Here is a 27,158-nt window from a genome sequence, read left to right as displayed (position 1 = left end):
CCTTACATTCCCCTACATTTTGTCTCTGCAGTCTGGCCGATGCTGAACGCCTTAATGCCTAAATTAACCCATTTATCCAAATCAGAAGGAATTTGAGGCAGGTTTATGCCCTCCAAATATTTTGCTTTGAATAGTCCAACATGTTTTATTTTTGTTTGTTTTTTGACAGAAAACTCAAACTAATTACATTTATTGTCCTAATTCTCCATCAATGAAAAGTCCTATCTTAGATTCTATAAATATTCAATTACATTTTACTATTGTACACATTGCACTTGTTTAAAATTGCATAATTGGACCACATTGGCCTCCAAACTAGTTGAGATTTTAAGGAAATCACAGATTTTATGGTAAAAAACAGAGAAATGTTTCCACTTCAGCAGATGTGATCTTCAAATGTCAAACTCTCCACATGCATGTTGTTGCACAGTGAAGCTCAAACACCAAGTAGAAGTATCAGTAAGCAAAACACATTTTCAATGGAGGGTGAACTTTGATTCACAGGAAAACATAAACCAGCTTCCTGCTCATGGCAGGTAAAGGACGACCTCTTGTGGGCTGCAACTGAAAATACTCGTTAAAGTGCACTCTGGTGTGTTGTACCTCCGTGCTGCCTCCCTCTCTAGTACTGCTAACCACAATGGCCAGGCTCGTGTGAGGGAGCTGCCCCTGTCAGTAGCACAGACGGCTCAGCAGCGCAGCGGCTCCACATTCACCAGGACACTGACACCGAGACGCAAGTGGGGAATATGACACACGTCGGAGAAAAGGAAGGTAGGTAAAATAATCGCTAATCGCTATGTTGTCTTCATTACACCGGATATATCTTTACCGAACGCCTGAGACACATCCCCTCACAGGAATTACTGATGAAGTTCAATGCTGCCGTCGTGAAAAAAATGGTTTCCTTCTCAACAGACAGATGTAGCCTTTAGTCATCCTAACCCATATTTATCTGGGAGCTATAACCTTGTAGTTTTTCTTAAGACACTTCCTCAGAGCCCCTTACGTACATAAATAGATAGAATCAAAGTAACGCATAGGCTACATTATGGTGATATAGTGGCTTATAACCTACTGTGGTTATTGGTGTTCAGGATGTGACTGAAACCAGATCTATTGTAACCGAAACTGCAGCTGTGTAATAGAGAAGAAACATCACATCCCTGTCTCTCTCAGGCCCAGCAGCCTACGAAATAAAAGGCGTATAAGATGCAAAGTGGCGCTGCAGGTTGATGGTGTGTATCGCCATCAGCAGCAGCTGTCTGGAGGGAACACTGTGCACAGCTGGATGAGGCGTTACTATGACTGAAGCCGCTTCCCGTGACACTGTCGGTGCTGTCTTCCACAGTATCTCAGAGCCATGATGCTTAAGTGAAACTGTGCAGCACCTACAGTTATTTATTATTGATTAGTGCTGATAGGTCCTTTGCAGAGAGGTCTAAGGGCACTGGGAGGTATGGGAACCCCTTGAGTAGATGAGTCATCCCCTGGAAGCTATTCTTGCCATGAATGATCAAAAGAAAGTGGTGTCAGCAGCAAGGCTTTTGTCATTGCTCTCTTTTAAACCCTGTTTTTTTCTGCTTGGCAGGGCAGAGTGCCATAAGTGTAATGAGAAGTGGAGCTACCTTTAGGCTTCTGAAGAGCATTAGGATCCTGCAAAGCACGATAGCACGTTACAATGTAGGATGCAATGTAGAGTAGTGTACAGAAGTGTATTGACAGGCATAAAAGCACTGCTCTTAAAGTAGGAATTTACTGAGTTATCTCTCTTACAACCTCACTCTTTCTCCCTCTACTGTACTTTTATTTAGTCCCACATGAGCAGATCAGGAGGGGTTGGGGGGGCGTGTGTGTGTGTGTGTGTGGGGGGGAGGGGGGGGGGGGGGGGGGGGGGGGGGGGGGGGGTTGCATTCCAGAGAACTGTGTCAGGTCTTAACTTTCTCCTTTTACTGTGGTGTGTCAAAGGTCACAGGTTTGATCTCTGCACATATCTGACAAATACCTTTGTGCCAAGAATCAAATGTCAGACTGTCAGTGCAAACAATGAAAGGAAAATACACAGGAAGCAAGTTCCTAAAGGCGTCATATGTCCTGGTGGGAAGGCCCACGAAATAATTGCAATGGAAGTTTCATCTTGCGTCATCTTTGGCGCCATTTGTGTGATTTTAGTCAGTTAACAGCGATTGTATAATGTGTTAATCTGCAGCTGTTCCCCTGGGTTATCTGCAGTTCATGGAAGGATTGGAGATTGTTTTAACTATAAATAACACTGGCACACACTTTGTCACCCATTATTTGATTTCACAGAGGTTTTTTACCCATCTTCCTGGACTGTGTTACTCACATGGTTGTCTGTTTCTTTATTTCAAAGAACGTATTTTATTTCACTAAAATAATATATAGCTGAAGTGATTTTTATGCGATTACAATTTGATAATGGGTTATTTATTTACATCATGTATTTAGGAAAAAATTTCTGCATACTTGCATTGCTACACATGGTGTACATCAACAAATTCGAGCAAATGAGCTATGAGGCTGATCTGCGCCATTTCGGATGCCAACATTGAATTTGACGCTTTAGTGGAACAAATTCCACCCCTCTCTTTTTCCACGCAGATTCAAGGCCAAAGTCTTTGCAGCCAAGGACTTTAAGCTAAAATCCCACATTCTCATCTGTTATTATTAACTGAATTGCAGATGGAATAGGCTAACCTATCCTTACCTAAAGAACCTAACCTATCAGATGTTAAAACTCTCCACATAGACTCACGCATACACATATTTGTTGCAATAGTGAAGCCTGGTTATATTCTTTTTTTGAATAAAAAAAAATAAAAAAGATCTCATGTGTGCCTGAACCTCTGAGCCTATGTAGTTACAGTACAGTAGGTCTCACTGTGCAACAGCCTTCTTCCACTAAACAAACACGCTAATGAGTGTTTGTTTTACATTAGTGTCACTTTCTGCCCTTGTGAATCTCTTCTCGATGCAGCCAACCAGAACGGTCTGCAGCGAAGCAACTAGGCATCGCTTGCAAATACATTTTCAACACAATCCCTCACAGAGGACTACTGAATTTTTTGGATGGACCGACTCAGAATAAGCACGTATCTCTAATGCACCTTGTTATGCTTTATTCATAGTTATCTGATCGTTTGTAACTGATAGTTTTTTTTACCCCGTGGCTGCGATTTTCCACATGGCCTGGTTCACTGTGCCTCTTCATGCTCGTCTCGTGGATGAGTGGCTTCTCAGAGGACTCATCTTGGCCCACATACCACTGCCACGCTCAGAGATCAGCACTCAGGGAGTTAACAGCTTTTATTCAAACCATTGCCTTATCCATTTAACCATGCGGGCACTGGGTGTGATGAGAAACCATTGTTTGATCTTTGTGCCCTCACACTGGGGCTTCTCCCCCCCCCCACTACACTCATAACACAAATTTACTCTCAGCAGGGGTGATTGATTTTTGCTGCTAGATGGGGCCTCCTGCCTCCGATGTTGCCAAGGCAACAGTGGACGCTCCAGATGTGGGTTAGAGATGAGAGATGGGACTTTCCTCTTTCAAATCTCTGGTTTGTGTTGAAAAATTGATTGCTGTGACATCAGCTTTGATGCTGTGAGTGGTATGTTCAAGTACACTTTTTATTGAAGTCCTGCATATATATACAGCTCTTCCTTGTTCAGTTAATGTTCCCCTCTTTCAATAGCAGCTGTATTTGTGGAGACATATGTCCTATTCACTCTTAGAGAAACTATTCTTTTTGTCACCACACCATCTTTACACAGCAATCCCTGGCCCTGCAGTCCCATGTCGAGGTGTCCATGGGCAAGACACTGATCCTCGAGTTGCCCCCGATGCTGCGCATTGGAGTGTGAATGTGTGTGAGTGTTTATCTGATGAGCAGGTGGCACCTTGTACGGCAGCCTCGTCCACAGTGTATGAATGTGTTTGAATGGTGAATGTATCCTGTAGATCTAAAAGCGCTTCAAGTAGTCGTTAAGACTAGAAAAGCACTATATAAATACAGCACATTTACATTCACATTTACATCTTTTGCAAATTCAAACTTTTGTCTCACACATGTAATTCAGTCAGTAGTGATATTAATACATCATTTATATGCATTGTTTGACAATCCTTAATGGAAATGACGTGGTTTCTCAAATGCACGTCCCCATTTCCCTAGACGAGTAAAGAAAGGATAGAAAAATGTTCAAGCCTGTCTGTATTATCTTAATGGAAATCCATTACATTGCAGTGTCTTCTTCTAACCATTATTTTCAGAGCATGATCTTTCTCCCGCTGTATGCATTCACATCCTAATATATGCTGAATTGGCTGTTTTAGTGTTTATATGCACCGTTGACAACAGAGATAACAAATGGCCCATAAATGACAGGAGGTGGAATAATTCTGGTTAGTAAAATGAGACTGGGCTGGGGATGGTGATTGGCAGGTGGTTGTTGGGACAACAGCTGGGAGACAGACAGAGTGCAGATTGAGGTCTAAATGAATGGTCATGCATGGTGAAGCCCTGAGTCGTCCTCATGCATCACACAACATTCATTATTAAGGCCCAGGAAGTGAATTAACAAGTGGCCCGGGAATTTGGTTTTCATAGCACTTACAGTATGTGTGCTGATAGCACCACAGTATGTTATGATTGCTTGTCATTGTTTCAAATATGACATTTTGAAACATTTTCCATAATATCTTTAATTAGTGCTGGTTAAAAATGGTTGCACTGGCCTCTCTTTTCTCCCTGAAGGTCCTCCATTATGTCATTTTGATGTAATTGTTTATATAATCTATATTCAACCAGGAAGTCACCTGAGTTATTCCTTTTACAAGAGAGACCTGTACAAAATTGCATAATTAACACCCAAAAAACACTCACAGACTCTATTAATTTAGGAGCGATGAATGAGAAAGCTTAACTTTTTATAAAACTTCATGTTGGAACTTGTTGGAAATGTTGCATTTGAATGCCCGGTTTTGAAGCAGTGTTTCCAAATAAAGTTTGTCTTGTAAATTGTTTCAAGCCTAGTGTGTTTTTCTAAGTTCAGAACAGACCCTATAGATAGTTTGGATCAATTATAACTGTTAAAGACAGGGAAAAGCAATGTAGTGAGGTAGACAGGAAAAATCTAGCTGGCTGTCCAGTCCTAAAGCAAAGACAATGAAAAGGGTGATTGCACAATTTTTTTGACTACCGTTCAATCTTCTCTATAATAAATTGAATGATAATCAGCACAACCCTGTGCAAAATACATTGCCTGGCTAATATCTCTAATGCATTATTTGTCAGACATTGCAAGTTTGGATGCAAGACTCAATGCCTCTATCTCTCCATCTCTCAGGTCAATGCAGCTATTAAAGCAGCTCTCTGGGGTAGTTATCAGTCGCCGTGGATTCCTGAGGCCTGTCTCTATAGCAACCCATTCCTCCTCTTGAGTGCTGCTGCCAACTAACCCTTTCCACCACACGACGAATCTCTCCTCATCCCCCTGGCCAATCGCCGCATCTGAACTGCGTTGGAATGGACACTGAGTCGACCCACTCAGGCTACTCCTACTCCAGCCGCTCGGGGAGATCAAACCGACATGGGTATGTTTCCTGTCTGTCCACCTTTCCGTCTGCTTCTAAGCTGTATATGTCTATCCCTCCCTTTCCGTGACATGGTTTTCTGCTAGATCACCGGCTGCCTCTTTTGCAGCAACTTTTGCTAAGGTATTTCATGAATTGACTTCTCTGCGCATTGAGTTTGTTGTGTTTGTGTTTGTTTGAGCGGGCAACGGGTTGGTTGTGGGCAAATCTATCAGATGAGAGACTAAGAGAGAGACAGAAGAGAGAACAAGCAAGACAAGGACACAGACAGAGTTTGTGGATTAGGGTTGTCACAGTTGAGTGGCTCTAACCTATTTCACTGATTCACTCGGTCAATCCTGCAAATGAGACAATCATTTGATCCCCGGGCTGTCCATTCCTCAATATTTCCCTCCCATTCCACCAGCTTTTTGCCAAGTAGATCTGCATCTAGCCATCCCTTTTTTTATATTGAATAATCTGCCTGTTATTGTCCTTATGTGTTAGTGAATCATTTGTCTTACAGGACAAAGTGTCAGAAAATGATTAAAAAAGATAAATTCCCCAGTGTCCACTGTAACATATTCTATGATTGGTTAGATAAATAATCCAAAAGCCATAGACATTCAGTTTACTCCCATTATATATCAGACGACGAAAAGCAGCAGATTTTAAACGCATCTTTATACAAAAAGTATTTAAATGATAGCAAAGATTTAATTGTTGCCCATTCTTCTTTCAGGTCTTGCTTTGTGTGTGTATTTGAGTAGTCATAAACAATGTGGATAATTTTGCTTGATTGCATGAAACCTGAAATGTTTTGTCAATTTATATTTTTTGATCAATAGAAAATGTATGGTATGATTTTGATTCTTTGGTCATTTATCAAGCTCAAAGGCCAAGCATCTAAGCTTTGGATGAGGCAATTAACTTGAATACATCAACTTCTCTCTGGCAAGTTGTGATGGCATTTCTACTACTTTATAGACAAAATGATTAAAAAAGAAAATAACGTCCAGATTAATCAATAAAACGCGTATGAGCGCACGTATTAGTAATCTTAACTGTATTTGTCTAAATGGCTTTTGTGTGTTTGTTGAATTTTAGGGATCGAAGTCGCGAGCGGCACAAGGCCAGCAGCAGTAAAGACAGCAGTCGCTCTGAGAGGTCCGTTGTCATCAACCCCCCTGACACGCCCTCCCAGGACTCCCTCGTTCACAATGGAGATCCGCTGCCAGGTGAACCCACACCAGCTGAAGATCAGGGAGATGAGGCCCAGGTATTTTCCATGGAATTGTGCACAAAACTGTTTACGTGACAAAAATGGGATGTTTAAACTGTGAAGTAATGCAGGCTGTTTGTCAGAGAAGTAATTTAGTCCTAATACAGTAAATCAGAAGGCCCGGTAATCCATCTAACTCAGCACCATGACCTTAAACTCTTCCACTCAGCAGCTGGCTGCCCATTGCCACAGCGCCTGGCACATAATGACAACGGTGACAAGGGATCAAATAGGTCAGAGGATTGTAGGCCTGTACGGATTTGTACGGACAGCGCAGTGTTTGAGTGTATTTGCGGGTGTGTGATGCTGGGTATAACTGTCATGCCTGATCGCTTTGAAAGCACAGCAAATTGGTACCAGTCATTCCATAAAGCTGGTTGTGTTGAGCTTTGCAAGCAATATAGGTTTTTAATTAAACACAGGGAGCAAAACACTGTGATAATGCAGCTCAAAGACAGAATGGATATTCAACAAAGTCAACACTGCAGGGATTAAAGATGCATTCAAATCGAGATCATTATTCAAAGTAGTTTGACAACCAGTCGTAAAAACAGCAAGTTGTCATATGCCAGACTATTCTTTTGCCAGGACAGGATATAGTTATATTATATAGGATATATTGTTCTTTAGCTTTGGACAGAGCCAGTCTAGCTGTATTCAGGCAGATGAGCAGGTAGATTGTAATGAAAGTTAAAGAAAAGTGAGTGTGAAGCAAAAAGACTAACAAAGGAGGAAAAAAAACATATCCAGTATATTTCATGTATTGCTCTTTAGAGACAACTCTGCCTTGAGCTGCCTTCACAATCTTTCTGACTTACTTGAAATCTATAGTAAAAAAGAAAGTATTTTGTCATTCTAAGTACTGTTGGTTTGTGTGTAATAGAAAAAGGAGAAAGTGTGTGTATGTGGAGTGTACCAGCTGCCTGCAAAATATGTACTATTGAGTATAGAGTATTGTTTATGTGAATAGGATCTGAGCATGTCTTCAACCAGGTTTTCTTAGAATTTTGGAGCGGTCTGACCTATTTAGCCGTCTCGGCTCAGCATCCCCTTCCGGCTGGGCAGCCACATTCCACGATGTCATGTGAGTGTCAGCTTGTAGCTTACGTTCATTGTCCACAGTGTAAAGTAATCTGCCATTGTTTTGCATTAGCCCTCCAGAAAATTGTGTCCAAATGGCACAGCAGCAGCACCAACATTACCACCACCAATGTCCACCCCAGCCACTGTTTCTTTGGAGCAGCTCTGTTAGATGGCAGAGCTGCTGTAACACTAACAGGCTCCAGCACAGAGAGACATCCCCACATACTGAGATTAGCCTTAGAATCCAGCCAAACGCCACTTTGAGGAAAACTGATATGAATAATCCTCCCTGTTTACACGCATGGCTATCACATAAGGATACGATCTTGGACCTTAGCTTCTGTGTATGTGTATGAGTCATAGAGAGAGTGTCTGTTACTGAGACTGTCCATGCTGCTTTGTGAGACAGACGCAGTGACTTTATGCCAGAAGGCAGCGGCTTCAATTCACAATGTTAGCTCCAGCAAAACCAAGACATATGGGGAGAAGCACATACTCTTGTTTTGGCATTTCAAACTTTGCTTCTTAGCCATTTTCATTGAATCGTTGTACGGACACACATACATATTACGCTCATTTGTTTTAATGTAATGTAAAAAATAACCACTTGAAGTAAAGGATGTAGCAAATTGTAGGTAACCTGCCAGGCATGTTAGACTAAAACCAGTTGTTTTTGTCTAGTCCCACCTATGACTTACTTGAACACAAACACATACACAGTGACACTAATACGCTTGCAAACACAACATGTGCAAATGTCGTTTTAACCTCCACCCAGGCCAGTGGGGCTTAGCCATTGGGTTTTGCAATTGGCAGACTGTCTGGTTTGTGTATGTGTGAGTCTGTGTGAACGGTACTAATCAGCATGTTGTTGTTGTGTTGTGCTTGATAATGGTGGAACAGGCCTAACCATAATCCATATTCACCCTCTGCCAGATGAAAAGACTGCCAAGCAAGCAGCCGTACTGCCCGCCCCTCTCTTTCTCTCTCTCTCTCTCTCTCTCTCTCTCTCTCTCTCTCTCTCTCTCTCTCTCTCTCTCTCACTCTCTCTCTGTCCTGTAACCCTTTTCTGTTTCATTCTCTATCAGTGATTTACCTTTCCTCCTTGCTTACTGTATGTAGAGATCAGGCCTGATTAGTGTGGCATTAATCTTTGGGTTTAATACATTGAGACTTAATGGCTTCTATCAGTGTATTAGCTCAATAAATGATACAATGTTTCTCTCACTAAATGAGACATTAGCTTGAAAGCTTCACTGTATAAATACCTTGGGAGGTAATTGCTGAGGTGAATTTAATGTCCAGATGCTGATTTATAAGATCAGCTATTAGGGTGCATATTTACTAAAATGTCTGATTTAATTGGCCTTTTTCACAGTAGACATTTTGACTTATAACAAAGTCTTGCATCCTCAGACCTGTCACCATAGCACTGTGTCAGTGCTGAGGTTTGGTCTGGCTACACCGTTTATCTATTCTGGGACTGCGGGGAAAATGCTCTGACTTGTTCGTATTTTTTTTAACCAACCGTCCTTGAAGGCACTAAGCCCTGGATGCCGCGACAGGGCCCTTGCAAAATAGATAGCGGAAGGGGATGGAGATTACACCAGATGTCAGGCTTTATCCCAGCACTGTACATTCATTAAGACAGACTACTAATACCATTAACGATGGTTCTGTTTCTTAAGTGTCTTAGTGAGTCATGACAGTGAGCCAGCATGCACAATACAATTGTGATGTGTAGAAATGACTTCCTTGAAAAAGCCAAATTCCATTTAGTTGAGCCTACAACACCAATCCATGTGTCGCTTTTGAAAATTTTTGTTCAATAGAAAAGAATTTAATAAGGAAAATTTCATCTTCTTCCTTCTCGTTCAGCCACTAAAAACAAAGTTGTGCCTTAGAGCTGACATCTGGTGATGAGTAACACAGACAGTCTGGTTTCTCTGCTGACTCTCAGCTTCTCTTGAGCTCTATAATTACCCCTACTGTGTTTAAGATGCAGCCAAACCAAGTTTAGTCACTCTTATTTGCATATTTTTCTGCTTTTGTTGTCAGACAACTGAGCAAGCATTCAATGCTGACCTGATCTAAAAGACATTTATTTGGTGAAATAAACCAAAGCTTAATTCGGCAAGAGGGTCAAAATTAAGTAGAAGTACATATTTAGCCAGTAATGCTGTCAAAAGCTAAAGAACAGGCGAATAAGTTGAACTTGAAGTTGAGATTTTTTAGTTAACTGCTGTTTCCACGGTTAAGAATGAAGTGTCAAGGTTAAAGGGACATTGGTTTTGTATTTCTACTTGTTCTGCTCTTTCACCAAAGTGTGAAATCATGTTGATTGTCTGCAGAGGTGGGGACCCTGTTAACAGAGTTGGCTTGAGAAAGAAAGGGAGCGGAGTCAAACCCGGGCAGCGGGCCCGACCTGTGGCCCTATGCTGCCTATCATTCCCCCCCTCTCTCTCTCCTTTCATGTCTTCTGCTGTCCTGTCAAATTAAAGGCAGAAAATGCCCAAAAATAAATAAAAAAATAAAATAAAAAAAGGGGGAGAAATGTGTGGCCGGGTTGGATCAGTGGATAGAGCAGGCGCACATAGACTTCGAGGTTTATGCCTCAATGCATAGGTCCAGCTTTTGAATCCGACCTGTGACGATTTCCTGCATGTCTTCCCCTTTCTCACCTGGCTGTCCTATAAAAATAAAGCTGGAAAAGCCACTAAAAAATAATTTAAAAAAAGAGGACAAATGTGAGAGAAACAAAAATGATGAAGTTGACACTGCACTTACATAGCTGACCTCTGGTCTCACACAGTAGTCTGGCAGACAGATACCCCACCCCACCCCCTCCCTTATATTTCTATCCTACACCTTAACCCACTGCCACCCTCCCTCTCTCCCTTCCCTTTCCCCTCCTTTTATCCTGCTCATTCATCTTCTGGCTCCTGTTCCCCTCCTCCAGCATGGCTGAATTAATTAGCTGAAAACAGTAAAGGAGGGCAGAATTCATATTTATGCACCATATTCATGATGCATTTTCTTGATTGAAAATATGAAAACCTAATGTAAATTTTATATTTCACATTCCACAATAATAGGCACAGTTTACAGTGCAATACACACTTTAGACAAGTGACTGTGGTACCCGGCAGGTTCACCATGCCCATGTGTCTCGAGTTTGGAGTTTTAACTCTGTTTTGTGTGTGTGTGTGTGTGTGTGTGTGTGTGTGTGTGTGTGTGTGTGTGTGTGTGTGTGTGTGTGTGTGTGTGTGTGTGTGTGTGTGTGTGTGTGTGTGTGTGCGTGTGTGTGTGCGTGTGTGTGTGACATTGCAGCACTCTCTAACATGTCATCTTATATTACTTCAATGGGACATTGAAGGCCTGTCATAATAACGCAAAACTCCAAGAAAATCAAACCTCTCTGAATAGCCTGAAGGATGTGCTGCGTGCATGGTGCACAATATAAATAATTCCCTCATGCAAAGACAGGAGTAAAATAGAATAATTACGGCATTGTTTTCTGTCAGTTTCAGGTTTCTAATTATCAGTTGATTTGCCAGTTCCTCATGAATTTTACGCTGATTTGGCTATTTTGTCTGCCATTTTAAAATGACAAAGCCACATCTCTCTTACCTCAGGTGGTATCTAATGATGCAGATAGATGTGGTTTTCTTTGCCCAAATGACATTTAAAGTTGCAATGGCCATAATTTTCATATTTTTGAACTATGGGTAATTTAAATGGGTTTACTCCTACAGAGATTATCACCAAAATATGTGCCCTTAGCACCTTTAGCATCTTTCTGCTCATTGTTTAGTTTTTTTCCAGACACAGCAGGCAGCTGTTTTCAGCCATGATAAACGCACTGCCCTGCAAAGTTAGTAACTAGCTGATGAACATAGCGGAGCATTTAGCAACTAAAAGAAGGGTGGCTACTGTACTTAGATTCACATGAATGTAAACGTTGCCCACTGTTTGCTGGATGTATGAACAGAAGTTTTTTTTTTTCACTTAATAAGGTGATAATATGTCAGTACTGATTGTACAGCTTGTTCCAAAAAAAGAATTTTTTTGTGGGTTATTTGTGTTATCCATTCAGCTTTCTTTTGTTCCTCCCTCAGGATGATAACTGGGGGGAAACCACCACCGCAGTGACAGGCACCTCAGAGCTGAGCATTTCTCAGGAAGAAGTGGTTGGACTGGGGAAGGGACTGCAGGACCGGACCGCAGGCTTCCGCCGTTATCTTCCCCTGGCAGTAGGCTCATTTGTGGGGCTGCTGGTGCTGGTCACGCCCCTGGCCTTCCTGCTTCTCCCGGCTGTAATGTGGCCAGACAGACTGCAGGCTTGTGGCGCAGCCTGTGAGGGACTCTTTCTCTCCATCGCCTTCAAGCTCCTCATCCTCCTGTTGGCCATGTGGGCCTTGTTTCTCAAGCCGGGCCGGGCAAGCCTGCCCAGAGTGTGTGTGTACCGTGCCTTCCTCACCACACTTACACTTCTGCTCACCATGTCTTATTGGCTCTTCTATGGTGTCCGGATCCTTGATGCACAGGTGGGTTTGAGATTGTTTCATTAGAGGATTAAAAGCATTTTTATGGCTTTCAAAGATCATTTTTACAAAATATTTATCAATGAGGCTGATGCATGGTGCATGTGGTTACCTGAAAATGATGCACAACCAATCAGAATCAGTCACTCTCTGCAGCGATTGTATTATCATCTTCTACTGTTATTGCTTCTTATTTGGCCTAACAAACAACTTAGTGGCCCTTTATTTTGGATTTCATTAATCCAAGGAAAAACATTCATACTATAATGTATTCATTCACACAAACATATCTATAATTGTGCACATAAACGTTACTTGTCATACAACTAAAAGGTATTTTTGTGGTTTTAAATACCTCTGGGGTTGTTTTAATGTGGCATTTAGATTGTTTTTAGATTGCAATAGTATTTGCCATTACCCATTTTAGTCATGATTTTGTAATCACATTTTTTTTCAATTCTAAATTTGTTTGCGTTATATGTGGTATTTTATTTGCATAGTGTTTTCATTCAACTAATAATGTGGTGTGAGCAGGATGAGGACTACCATGGGATTGTCCAGTTTTCCGTGTCCCTCGTGGACTCCCAGCTGTTTGTCCACTACCTGGCCGTGGTGCTGCTGGAGCTCCGCCACCTCCAGCCCTGTTACAGCGTGTGTGTCATCCGCTCCACAGACGGCGAGACTCGTCACTACAACATAGGACAGCTTAGGTACGCAAACAATGTTATTACGTACTGTACTCTAAGTTATATATCCTAATATTTCCATTCCTAATAAAAAGATGGATTAAACTATAGAACTATAGAACTATAGAACTATAAATACAGGCGTATTGTCATTTTACATGTGAACATGACCTTTCTTTACACCACACATTCAGACACTCTCACTGGCACTTGGTCACAGTCATTACACTGTTGAAGTATGTTTGTAAATGGAGGCCAATGTCCACAGGAAAGACACAGGCCGTAATTGAGTTACTCATCAGCCTCCTCGTCTATTCTGCTCTGGGCAAGCTATTCTCTGAGTTTGGGGGGAGTGATGACAGTGACAGTGTGCAAGTGGCAGGCGCTCTTCCTCTGGATGTCTTACTTTGTTTCTTTTCTAAATGAGTGTGTGACTACGACACAAGACAATGTGGTAATTAGATAAGGTTTGTATTACGCTAGAAAGATTCAAACCAGAAATAGACTACAGATACAAATTTTATAAATTACTTCCAATAACTTTTGTGGAATCACTATCAGGCAAAAGAACTGATCCACAGAATCAGCAGAACCTCTTCTGTTTGTCTTATAACTCAGTGTTCAGTGGATTCAAGGGCATTATTATTATCATTATTTCTTATATAAGTCAGCCATGATGTCAATTGTATTTCTTCTGTCTATGGGTTTAATCTTACCCTCTCATCTCTCTCTTTCTCTCTCATCTTACGCAGCATTCAAAAGGCTGCTCTGTCCATTTTGGAGTATTACTACAGAGACTTCCCACTCCATAACCCAGCCCTTCTCTCTGCCTCTAAGCACCGGGCTGCCAAACACCTGGCCGGGTTAAAGGTGTACAATGTGGATGGTTGGTAGCCTCTATAATGCTTTTGCATTTGTTCCCAAGAGCCTGTTTCACTTAGTCTATGCTAGACAGTTTTAGTTATACAGAGACCAATTTATTTGAAGCCTAAAAAGTTACAGCAGTGAGGACGTTGTCAATCATTTCTATTTGCTCAAAGAAACTACCCAGCCTAGAGGTCAGCACTGTGCAGCATTGTATCTTTCTGGAGGTTTTTGTATTGGTACACTCTTAACTGAATTTTCTGTTAGGGAAACTGTCAATTTCGGGGTCAAGGTCTGTTTGAAGTCTGATTATTCATTAAAACTAAACCATAGTCAAAGTCTATCTCTGTGTGTAAACAGGTCCCCGCTTTCTTATTGTGATGTTTTCTTTTCCATCTCCATCTCTTCCATGAGCAGCTTTTAAAAACATACTGAGAAAATTCGTTTTGTACAGTAATTACAGATTAAAGTCCTCAAGATCACTCTACGCAGCATTTTTTCACAGAAAGCCAATCATCTCACGGTTCAGTTCACTCCATCTTTTACTGCACTCTGAAGCCTCTGTCCCTGGAATAATGTATATATTGCATGTGTTGAAAGCACTGCTGCTACACAATCACACATACACACACACACACAAACTCCAACTGTGGCACTACAATGCGTCTGATAGCTTCTGATTGCCTCCCTGCACCCCCATACACACATCCTGTAATGCCACATATTGAACTCTTTCCTGCAATTAAAAGGGCCCTTCGCTCAACACCCATAAATCCTCCACCCGCTACACAGCACAGTGGATTTGATTATCTATGGCAGGGATGCAGTATGGGATATGGTGTCCTCATAGCATCTCCCATCTACCCCACCCCCTTCCCTATCAAAGTGCAGCGGAGAGGCCTCTAGGGGGCCATGGAATTTCAAGACTTAAATAATTTATCAGAGTAACGCTCATTCCTCACATACTCCCACAGCTATCCTTCCTCCCCGCTAAGCCCGTCTCCAGCTCGGCTCGCTCTCACTTTTCTTTTTTTTATGCTTTCTTTTCATGTTTCACTTACTTCAACACCCCCCCCCCCCCCCCCCCCCCCCCCCCCCCCTCTCTCTTTCTCATTCACAGTTATTTAAAGTCACTCTTCTCATGGCATTAATATGTAGGCCAGGAAGTTAAAGAAGCTGGTGTTTACCCATATTTTTGGTGAAAATATTTACAATACTCCCTGTGCAAATAATCGGACGGTATTTTTTCCACAGTATTAACAAGGATAGTTTTAATAAATCTTTTTATGGCTACATTCAGCTTCTCATTCTCACCTTCGCACGCACGCACCCCCACACAAACACACACACATACAGTATGTAAACACATATGTAGATCAGATTATTAATGATTTATATCCTTACCTGACCTGCAGCGTTTACTTTCTACACCGTCCCCCAAACTGTACCGATCTTCATTTATAAGGAGCAGACCTCACTCCCCCAATATAAAACGCAAGGAACTCTACTTTACTGCAGTACAAGCTCCATTAGCTTTATGGGTTTGTCACAGTAACCAATTCACAGATCAGACAAGAAATATGGGCTTTGAAATGTAAAATAGTTAATACTTAATCAATCCAGCCATACAAATGTTTCTGCATCAGTCTTTCTGAGGAGAAACATAGATGCTTCTAGTGGAAATTACCTCTTTGTGAGTGCTATTATTAACATTATCTGTGCCAGAGACACATGATCTGGCTGAATGCCCCAGATAAGTGACTAATATTAACATAAACTCTTCTCAAATCTTTCTCAAACCTGGGAAATTTACATTATACTGACCAAAGAGGCTGGTTTATTGTTTTTTTTCACTCTCCTCCCATCTGACCTTTGCTGTCCATGATTCAGATTGAGATACAGCCCATTAATCAGAGGTAATGACCCTGATGGGGTCAGGTGCTACTTCCTGCTGCTTAAACTGATATAACCAATTTCCCTCTGTCCTCTCCACTTGGTGAAGCTCCGGGGAACACAGCAGGAGCACAGCCTGGTGATGGGAATCAGTCACGGTCTATGGTCCCAGCTGCCGCCAAACGCAAAGACAGTGCCCACAATGAGCTGTATTACGAAGAGGCCGACTACGAGAGAAGAGTCCGTAAACGTAGAGCCAGGTAAGACATGGAAAACAATTGATAGCATGTCAAACGGCTGCTTTCTGATCCATTCTGAATGTTCTTTCAATGTAAGAGATGGAGGACACCACCACAGACCGTGTTTGGTGCAAAAAATGTATTCAAAAGTTTATCTGAAGCTAAAATGAGATTCAGGAGTCTTGACTTAGTCAAGTCAAGTGGTCTGTTCCAAAGTAAGAGTCGTTCTACAGTAACAGTGGATCTCCTAATGTCAAGTATAAACAGGAATATATATTTTACATCAAAACCCGTTTCAAAGCTACGGAAGAGGATTAGGGCCACTGGTGAAAAATGTATGTGAGTTCTGATTTTTTTCTCAGAACTCTGACTTTAATCTCAGAATTTAAAAAAATCAGAATTCTGCTAAAAAAGTCAGAATTTCTTAGAAAAAAATCATGATTATTGATGATAATATTATGATGATAATTCTGACTTTAATCTCAGAATTCTGACTTTAATCTCAGAATTCTGACTTTAATCTCAGAATTTTAAAAAAGTCAGAATTCTGAGAAAAAAGTCAGAACTCGCATACATTTTTTACCAGTGGCCCTAATCCTCCTCCGTTCAAAGCACATATGGGCAAAAGACTATTGTCTTAAGACAGACTTCAAAAATGTAGAGCACTGTAATAAATGTAACTTAGTTATCATCTCTTATGCACCAAAAAAATTAAATCAGTTTAATAAACCAGGAACCATTGTGAACGGCATATTTTGTGTTCATGAGATTATGCTCCTAGTCCATAAAAATATAAAGTATTGAATGACTGTCTAAATGACAAAAAGCCATTACATTAACAGATTTTTATAAGGGATTACATTTGAGTGTAGAGAGCGGACAGTAAATTAACCATTTTCCCACTTTGTCAGGCTGGTGGTGGCAGTGGAAGAGGCCTTCACTCATGTCCGTCGGATGAAAAAAGAGGATGAGTGTGGGACACCGTCTGACATCATGGATGTGCGTGAAGCAGCTCTGGCTATATTTCCCTCCATGGCCCGTGTGCTGCAGAAGTACCTCCGCACCACCAGGAGGCAGCACTGCCACAGCATGGAGAGCATCCAGAAGCACCTGGCTTTCTGCCTCGTCAATAACATGAGCCCTAAGGTGAGTTTGGCTTTGAACCTTGAAATATTTGAATAAGGCTAGATTCGTTTTTAATATTCCAAGCCACAGAAGTCAGTGTTAACAGGAATTAAACAATGATCCCAAGTTATTAATGTACATACTATTGCCCATGAAACATTGTTTCAGGCCTACTCACCAAAACCATCCAACAGGTTTAACATGAAGTTCTCAGTATTGTACCTTGTTCAAATAGATTTTCTTGGCAACCATTGTTTGTTTTTTATCACCGGTTGTTTCTGTGTGTCCAGGCCTTCCTCGAGGCCTACCTGGCCCCCGGTCCGACCCTGCAGTACGGTTCTGAGCGCTGGATGGCAGACCAGTGGACTTTGGTCAGCGAGGCTTCTGTCACCGGCGGCATAAAGGAGGGGTCAGAGTTCCTGCTAAGATGTCTTGACTTTAGCTTAGCTGTGAGCGTCAAGGGCATCCCGTACATCAGACTGACTGAGGAGTACATAGACCCAAAGTCTCACAAGTTTATACTGCTGCTCCAATCAGAAACCTCCGTTTAACGCAGTGGACCATTGCTGTTAATCTGGATTTACAGTACTGTTACACATCTCTGACTGAATTTTTCAAACTATAACTTTTTGTACTGTTTTTTTTGTACTGTTGTTTATGTAATTTCCTCATAAAGAATATCTTTGTTTCCTTGTCTTTGTCCCGAGCAACATGAAAGGTGATCAAAGACAGGAAAATGGGAGGGAGTATGCTTGGATTTCTCTGTCCTGACGTTTGCAGAACACAGTTCAGGTATTCCTCTATGCACGACAGATGACACTCACAAATCCCACCCTCCCTCTTTTTTTTTCTCTTTATTTGCATGTGCCAGTGTGTGCCTGCGTGGGGGAGTTCATGATTTGTGAGCTGTGTGTGTGATTTAGGATGAAAAGGTATGTGTGTTGTGAGTGTAGTGAACACTTGGGTTCTGTCTTGACCCGTCTCTTCTTTCGCCTTAGCGTTAGCGACTGGGACATTTGAAATAACCTGAACCCCATTTCTCCAAAACAGCTCTTTTAGTTTTCATGACAATTTATTTATCTGCCCCGTATTACAGATGTATGTACAGTATTTATATGTGAATATACTTTATCCTTCCAGACTTTTTATATCAAAATTTTGCATTGCTAGATTTTTTTTTTTACTTTGTCAAAGATATGTTTTTTTTACCTTGTCTGTCTGAACTGTTTTGTGGAGATAATTGTACTGTAAATACATGTTTGTAAATGTCAAAACCACTGGAATCGCTTGGACTGAATGCAACCACAGTACAGCTGAATATAGATGGTTCTAGCCAATAGATTGTGAGCAAACACATAACACATAACACATAACCAATTGTGTATGTACAGTGACGTGTGTGCAGTGTACACTGATCTTTTTGTAGGCCAGCAGAGAGACCGCTGTGATGTCTATGTGGGTGACCTTTCGTATCTTGGGTTATAACTGTCGCCTTTGTGTTGTTTAATTTTAAACAATATGCCACTGATTTTCATGTTAATTCATCATGATGAGAGTGTATTATTACAGCACCCATCTGCATAATGTAAATCATGGAGCACAAGAAAATGCATAACCTAACCTAACCTAAAGGGATATCACTTCATCAATTACAAAACATTTAGGACATCCCTCCAAACTTCTCACCAAAATGAATAGTCACTTATTTCATGCTGGCAAGTTTTTAAACATGTGCTGCAAATGAATAATCGAGTGTAAATTAGATCCACCCAGTGTCAGTATTTCCGCTGTCAGTATTTTTGCGTCAGTATCACACTATTGCCACCTATCTACAGCCACTGGAACAGGAACACTGTCCCGAGTTTCAATCAAACTTTTGATTCGTATGAATATTTAATCTTTTCTTTTTTCAAACCCTTTGTATTTATGAGCGCTGTAATGTTGTAAATTTATATTTACACAAGTGTTACTGTGGTCACTGACAGTGTAGTTTTGTTTAGGCTTTTAGATTGTTGATGGTTGTAAATAGTTCTCTACTACACGTGCCTAAGTTATACATATTTAGGAAGTGCTCAGCATGCAGTTTTTAAGTGTGTGTGTGGGTGTATGTGTGTGTGAGAGAGAGAGAGAGAGAGAGAGAGAGAGAAAAAAAAAAAGAAAGGGAACATAATGAAGAAAAGGGATTGCTTTTCCAAATACTTTGTCCCGGTCTTCTTTTATACAACAGAACATGTAAAATCACAGCAGCTGTGTCAAAGTCACATTTGTAAAAAAATAAATATTTGTATTGACCCTTTCACAGCATTTGATTGGTGTAATTTTATGTGACAATGATTGACACGTGTGATCAGCCTTTCTAGTAGTAGTTTAACTGTTAGTGTAGTCATGTTACTTTGTTTATGGATAATAAGTTGTAAGTTAGAAACATTGTTTCCAAATGTGAAATTCAGTTGTACATGTGAAAACACAACATCCCACATGTTAAATGTGAAAGATTGCTTTTCACACGTTTTTTTTGGAAACATAAACATCTTTTTATGATGCGACGCACCACAAGACATTCTTTAATGCAAGAACTTTGAAGTGAGTAGTTTCACTGTTAAAAGTCAACTTAACTACAATAAAGCCTACAGATATACACTACCGGCCAAAGGTTTGGGGTCACATAGATATTTCCATTGCACTCCACTATAGAAAAAATACCAGCTGAGATCAGTTGCATTGTTTTTTTTGACAAGGCAGCAGATTTCAGATTACATTATGTTCCTACATAAATGCAAACAGGTTCTCCAGTGTTTTCTCAGTTACCTTTTTTAAATTATATCAGATTAGTGAACCAAATGTGCCTTTGGAACACTGGATGAATGGTTGCTGATAAAGGTCAATGAAAATATTGCATTAAAATTCAGTCACCCACTCAGATCAGCTAGTATTCTGTCTATAATGGACCGGTATGGAAATTTTTAAGTGACCTTAAACTTTTGACCGGTAGTGTATATCTATTGGTTGCTGTGATACAGACGTTGGAGACTTTATGTTTCCTTTCATTTCTTTGTATATTTCATCCTTATTAGAACTGTCAAAAGCTATCCCTAGTAAATGAAATTACTGTAGTAACATTACAGTAAAAAGATCATTCATATTCTTGTATTACGTTTACAACTTGCCTTGTTTAAGCCTGTTGGGTGCTAACTCTAGCAGGAGGATAACACAGGGAAGACAGCACCAATTGTTTTAGTTTTTTTGGCACTCCAAATTACGAACAAAAGACCTATATGTTGGAAACGAGCGGACTTCTTTAAATATACAGTCTAGTCATTTAATTTAAAATCCTACAATTATTATTTTATGCTTATAGGCTTATTTAAATAAAAACTGACATTTTTGGTTATTAAATAGATTTATTTTTATTATTGTTATTATTAGTGGGCACATATCCAGTACAAATTTGACATATGTTTGTGAAAAGTTCTGAAGTCCATTGTAAATTTGGCCAGAAGTTTAAAAAACCCAGAAGAGTCCACTAGGATTGAATTATGGATTACTCGTCGTCGTCATCATCGTCGTCCTCATCATCATCATCCTCGTCATCATCATCCTCATTCTCACCATTATCCTTCTCATCATTATCTTCATCATCACCACCGTCATCCTCATCGTCATCCTCATCATCATCGTTGTCGTCGTCGTCATCCTCATCATCATCATCCTCAGTGTTGACTTTGCCAGAGAGTACATCCTCGATCCAGTCCTCCAGCTCCTGGGCGCTGGGCAGATCCTCCTCATCGTCTAGCTCCATCCACAGGCTGTCGGCCTGCTCACAGACAGAGATGTCATATAACGTCAGGAGAAACTCAACACAAAATGTTCATGTCTCACCAGACAGTTTGTCATAGACTTACATCTGTGACGTTGATAACTCCAATCTGTGGCCTGAACAGGTCCACCTTGAAGGTCTTCTCCCAATAGGGGATCAGCTGATGGGGGTCAGCAAAAAAAAAAGAAAAGAGCCCATTAGACCTCACCCTCAGCGTGTGAGCTAAATATCTATCTACGTTTTCTTTTTCTATTGACGGCTCACCAGGGGAAAGTCATCAGGGTCAATCCAGATGATGCTGAGCTCAGGAAGTTGGGTGTTGTCTCTTGCGACCTCCTTCAGAATCTCCAAGAACTCAAATCCATCTGGAAGCAAATTCACCAAATCAATTGATACAACATTCTGTTTCCTAAGTAAGTAAGGAGAGAGCACATTAAACCAATTTAAATAAACATTTTCACGTTTAAGGAAATATGTTTATTCCTTGAAAGTTCAAGAGTACAATTACATCACCTTCATCATCTAATTATTGGCCAGGAAGTGAATAAGCATATCTCCCAACATGTTTGACTATTGCTACAGTATGAAGCCAGTCAGTTTTTCTATTGATCTTGTATTGAAGTTCTGCAAATTCTGTTATATTTTCTAATTCTTTATTGGGATGTTTGGGATGTCTGGACATTATTACATTATTAGATTTTCAACATTACATTTAAATCTTCTTGTTTTTAAATGTTTTCATTGCTTTTTACTGTTTTTTAACATAGCACTTTTATCATTTAAATTGCACATATTGCATTAGTTGCAAATTGTCTTACTGTTTTATTTTTAGCTGAATATCAGGACACAAGAGTTACTGAGCCAGTTGCTGTATAACTACAGTGTGTAGATGAAATCTGTTCTAGTCTCATGTTTATCCCCTCCAATAAAAAATAGTGGTACAGCACATGACAGGCCCTTACCGGGGTCCTCCTCCTCTGCAAAAGCCACAATGTGGATCCCCTCAATGTCATCCTCCTGACAAGAGGCATGCAAATATAAATGTTGCATTACTATAAGTGTCGGAGAAAACTAAATATAAAGTGGGTAATGTTGTCCGCAGCCAGGCAATCACACTCACCCAGGTCTCAAACATATCTTCTGCACGCAGTTTTCTCAGAGTTGGTCTAATGGCACAGTAAACACATTGAATGTTTATACACTATTGATTAAAGACACATTTATTTGGAGTAATTAGTTTAACATTGCTCTTTGTTTACCGTCTGTGTTCAGTTATGAATTCCACAAGATCCTCCTCAGAGTGAGGCTTGCCTGGGATGGTGACTGGCTCCTCCATGAAGGGCTCGTAGAAATCTACCTCATTCAACTTCAGAGTCAGCTCCTTGGCCACCTGAAGCAACAAAGACAGATGACTCAAATATAATAATGCGTCCGTTTCTTTGTTAATTTACTGGTTACTTACAGATTTATCAAATGTGGCGAAGAACTTAATATAGGGCTGGAACTGCTCTGCAGCTTCTTTAAATGCTTCGTAGTCTGAGGGTGAAGAAGTAAATATACAGTGTTATTCAATTTATTTATTTTATTTCCTTTTCAGGTTTATTTAACAGGGACAATGCACACTACTAATACATATAAAATGTAAAATGTGCCAGAATTAGCCAAAAGGCTATTTTACATCTGCTGTCCCTGGACAGATCGTACAACGTCACTCCTAAATAGATAAATGAATTATAGTAGTACATACAGGTTTAGCCCAACACAAGCAAAATTGACTATAAATGTAAAAATAAAATGACTAGACCAACATATAAACAAGAAAAGTCGGTCAATGTCAACATGAACACCAACACACACACACACACACACCCACACACACACACACAAGCCAAACTGTCAGTCCATCTAACAAACATTTGTATAACAACAACGGCATACCTTTTAGGACATTCACACACAAAAAAATTCAACATAGCAAGGACAACCCCATAGGCATAGCACAAGTGGGACAAGATAGCAGCCAGATTTAGTGTCTACGTAATGTAATATGTAATGTTGACAATCCTGATTACCTGTTAGACACTTCTTTAAGTTAAATTTAAAAGAAGCGTAAGTTTTCAAATTCCTAATGTGAATTGGAATGAGATTCCTTTCACTAGCAGCCATGACTGAAAAAGCTGTCTGACCGAATGCAGTTTTCCTCACTGGGACAATGAAATCACCTCTTGCTGCACTCCTTGTAGATCTGTAAGCATTTGGTACTGTGTTTAAAAACTGGCTCAATACATGAGGAGCCAGTCCACGCAAAATTATGTACATAAGACAGAGATCTGTATATGTAATCAAGTTTTGTAAACTTGACAGGTTAAAAAAAAAATTAAACATGACAATGATGATAGTAAATTAATTAATTAAATGAGTTTTTAGTATAGAGAGAGTAGTGGTTTGAGAGACGTTTTGCTTGCTTGTGACCTCAAACAGTAGGTAATATGGGATAAAATCACTGAGTGCTTGAACATCATAGCAACCCTTGTTGACTTACAACTGCAAACATGTCTAAAGTTTGCCAGGTGGAACTAAATGTGATTACAAACCTTCTTAATATGCAATATTTATTGTGTGCACATGGTTTTGTTGTACTCTTGTTTTCCTGGTCACACATCTCTTTTGTGCTTTCCCTGGCTGTTGTATACATGACATTTGCACATATGGGAGTGGAAATAGCTGAACTTTGACCTCCACTTAATGTTCCCACAGTAGGTGAGATGGGATGTTGCTGCAGTACACTACTCTAGACTCAGTTCTTCTACAGCATGTGAGATGGGAGCAGGCAGTGGCAGCTGTGTTTGCAGCAGTGGTAAAAATGGATCTGTAAATCCATAGGGATGAGGGGGTTAAAATGCACTCATATTATAATGAAGGGCATGACGCCCAGACAGCCCATCACAGACACAGCTAGCAAGTGAAGTAAAGCTAAAAAATCAAAAAAATTACAAACATATCATTCATTCCATCAGCCTGATACACTCACGCTCAGAGTCCTCGCTCTTGAAGTAACCAATGAGGCGGGTGTCTTCCTCCATCCTATCAAAGGCTCTCAGCTCCAGAGCATTTCCTATCACCTCCACTGGCTCCTCCAACAGCTAGAGACACACAGACAGAGTGAGAAGTACTGGGGGGTAGGCTTGCAACAGCTGGGAATCTGCTCTTAAATCAATCTACTCACGTCCAACAAGAACTCCACCAGAACGTTAGCCGAGAGTAAGCCATCAAACTCGATCACCCGATCGGCCTTGAAAACATACACACTGCCCTCCTCCTCCAGGCCTGTGATCGAAGGAAATTACATTTTATTATATACATTACATACATTAAATACTTTTTATTTTATATACTCACCCAGTTTCTTTGCGACCTTTGCATCTTTATGGGAGTCAACCATTCCAAACCCAATGTCCTTCACCTCCATAACCTGAGCTGCAAGCTGCAGCCAAAAAAGGAGATCACAAAGGGCTAAATGGCAAGAGTAGGGTTGTAAAGAAAAATCAGATGTAAAGAAACCAGACTAACAGAACATTATTCATTTTGGGTTCTGACTTCTAAGAACAACAATCAAATTTTAGCTAAAATATTCATATAGGCAATTTTTGTGAATAAAATAAATGAATGGGCGCTTTACTGAGGTGTTGGGTATGGTCTTACAAAAAAAAATACCAAAGTTGGCAATATGACAGAGGTGCTCAAGCTGCCCAGGGGCCACGGAAACACAGTTACATAATGACCCTGGCTGCCTTGTTCTAAATTTAACCACAGCTACAGTATATATAATTGTTATGGCAATTGTTCTGTTAAGTACAGTAGGTGAGAACTATGAGACTCTCCTGCCAGAAATGATCCTTACACAGATGGGACAAGCATATTCAAAGTATGTCCTGATAAATCCTGAGGGTATGACGTTAGGAATGCCTTGTAGTTTTGTCCACTAATAGCGCCATGCAGCAATGAAGTTCTGCATTGTGCACAAGGACACTCATGCACACGTGTGAGCATGGAGGCTGTGCGATTCCTGTCTTGCCGTTAGGTTCAAGCTATTTCACTAAATGTCAGTTGGTGGTAATGATGTACCAACAAATATAGCAATGTAGCAAATAGCAAACAATGGCAGTGAAGAAGAAAATTGCTTGTCAGCAAACAATCAATTTAAATAATGTTATCTTTTTTGTGTTTACAAGAACACGCCACAGGGCACCTTTGAGTTAGTTTCCATCAACTTCAAAAAGGAAGTTACTGCAAAACCATCTGCACGTTTTATGTATATGTATATATATATATATATATATATATATATATATATACATCAGCTTTGATAAGTTCATCTTTGTACATGGATACTGCACATGGGTCCCTGAAGTAACGTGGCCCACCTGTGCTGTGTCAAATAAGTGAAGCTAATATCAGGACTGCATTATATGGACTGGGCTCAGATTTCCTTTGACTGATCAGAGAGCAAATGCCATGTGTAACATGAGACAAGGCACAGTGTGCACTGTTTTCTACTGTATGGGGTTCAAACAAAGAGATTTATTTAATCCATCAACTAGACGCTTGCTATTTAGCTGAGTCTGAATACAAAATAACTTTTGCTTCTTTTGCTTTGAGCAACAGAGTCCACCAAAACACTGCAATAACGGAGAAGGAAGGTATGCTCTTCACATGTATTGCTCTAAAACGTAATACACATGAGCTTATGGCCTATTTCTGCCAGCAGAGGAGAGCCACAGGGAAATTCTGGGTGACATATTTCTAAGGGATAGAAGCACACACATTGATTTAAGGTGATAAAGGTATCCTTGGGTGACAACATTGCATCTTACTGGACTATTGTGCACTCATAGAGTACAAAGCTATATACACATTGACCTTGATGAAACTCATTAACACATACAAACATTAAGATGAAGTTTTATATTTAACCGGTTGGCACTCTGATTATTTGAGCTAATGTGGAGTCATTATACTCTAAATCTTTTATATGGGTCTAGTTAATTTGACTATTAGTGACCTTTCCCCTTGTACCTCTGACACCAAAACAAACCATGTCCTTTTAATTATGTTCATGTCCTTTATCTCCTGTAGCGGACAACTTTCAATTTCATCCCTGTTTTTCTCCCTCCATCCTGTTCCTCTAACTGCTTATCCTCTTCTTAATACCTTACCTCCAACACCAACTCAGTCATCTGGTGTCGTTTTTGCAGCTCCTTGCTGTCTGGTATGGGCCCATGGTAGAACATGCACACCATGCTGTGTTTCTGCAAGGCTTTCTTGTAGTTCCTGTCATTGATGTCTAGCACACGGTCTTTCCCGTCATACTGTGGGAACTCCAGACCCTTTGCAGCCGGGGCCAGAGGCACAAGGCTCAAGCAAGGGAGCAAGAACAAGCACAGGGAGAGCATGGTCCGTAGCTACCACACACCTCCGAAAGTCAGAGTTCGGTTTTAGTTTGACAGTTTAAAACTGCACAAACAAAAAGGTCACCTTAGGCCGGTAGAAGGGTAGGGAAATTTTGGAAAAGCTGCAAAAAATGTTGGAGGTAATAGTTGGTCTGTCAGTGGCAGTTCTCAAGCATCTTAAGCGGTCCAGAGAAATCCAACTTCTACAAGCATCCTCAAGACCTAGCAAAGACCTAGTTCTGTGATCACTACTACACGCCTTCTCTCTGCAGACACAAAGGCAAAAGAGTAGTACTGATGGGCCTGAGAGGTGCCAGGGGGTGGATACCATACATAGCAGTGTTTCTCTCCCACTACTTGTGCAGGACAGGCCCATTTTTAGGATCCCAGTTGTTTGAATGCTAAAAATAAAGCGGCAAGTGAGAAAGAGAGATAACAAGAGGGGTTAATAGTGAGTACATTTCTAGCTCCCTGTGAGAGATTCTGGGATGTGGCGGAGAGAGTTGAGCCCCAGAGATCTGGTGGAGTTCAGTTATTTTGAGGTGTTTAAGTCTGTGAGGATGTCTGGTTTGGTGA

At 40.6% G+C, this 27,158-nt stretch overlaps 2 protein-coding genes across 3 annotated transcripts; one reads left to right on the top strand and one right to left on the bottom strand.

Moving 5' to 3' along the window:
• The first annotated feature begins 568 nt into the window (after nucleotides 1-568).
• LOC117953000 (vang-like protein 1) lies at nucleotides 569-19,619 on the top strand. The gene is made up of 9 exons (XM_034885697.1): nucleotides 569-774; nucleotides 5,374-5,620; nucleotides 6,707-6,878; nucleotides 12,083-12,511; nucleotides 13,043-13,218; nucleotides 13,947-14,080; nucleotides 16,061-16,211; nucleotides 17,102-17,336; nucleotides 17,606-19,619. Exons 2-9 carry the CDS (start codon nucleotides 5,553-5,555, stop codon nucleotides 17,864-17,866), a joined length of 1,626 nt encoding a protein of 541 aa, XP_034741588.1. The 5' UTR covers nucleotides 569-774; nucleotides 5,374-5,552; the 3' UTR covers nucleotides 17,867-19,619.
• Nucleotides 19,620-20,696: 1,077 nt separating this feature from the next.
• On the bottom strand, nucleotides 20,697-26,934 carry casq2 (calsequestrin 2). Of its 2 annotated transcripts, XM_034886149.1 has the most exons (12): nucleotides 26,349-26,933; nucleotides 24,532-24,616; nucleotides 24,359-24,459; nucleotides 24,164-24,275; nucleotides 22,595-22,668; nucleotides 22,392-22,522; nucleotides 22,253-22,298; nucleotides 22,095-22,149; nucleotides 21,397-21,497; nucleotides 21,218-21,292; nucleotides 21,004-21,129; nucleotides 20,697-20,883 (listed from the first exon to the last, which is right to left on the bottom strand). In XM_034886149.1, the coding sequence occupies exons 1-12, from the start codon at nucleotides 26,583-26,585 to the stop codon at nucleotides 20,857-20,859; spliced, it is 1,170 nt and encodes a 389-aa protein (XP_034742040.1). In that variant the 5' UTR covers nucleotides 26,586-26,933; the 3' UTR covers nucleotides 20,697-20,856. The 2 variants fall into 2 exon arrangements, with proteins under 2 accessions (XP_034742040.1, XP_034742039.1); XM_034886148.1 differs by having other exon boundaries at nucleotides 20,697-21,129; nucleotides 26,349-26,934.
• Nucleotides 26,935-27,158: the final 224 nt, after the last annotated feature.

Source organism: Etheostoma cragini, chromosome 11 (assembly GCF_013103735.1).
Source record: "Etheostoma cragini isolate CJK2018 chromosome 11, CSU_Ecrag_1.0, whole genome shotgun sequence".
Classification (NCBI taxonomy): Eukaryota; Metazoa; Chordata; class Actinopteri; order Perciformes; family Percidae; genus Etheostoma; species Etheostoma cragini.
This window is presented reverse-complemented; position numbering and strand designations above follow the sequence as displayed.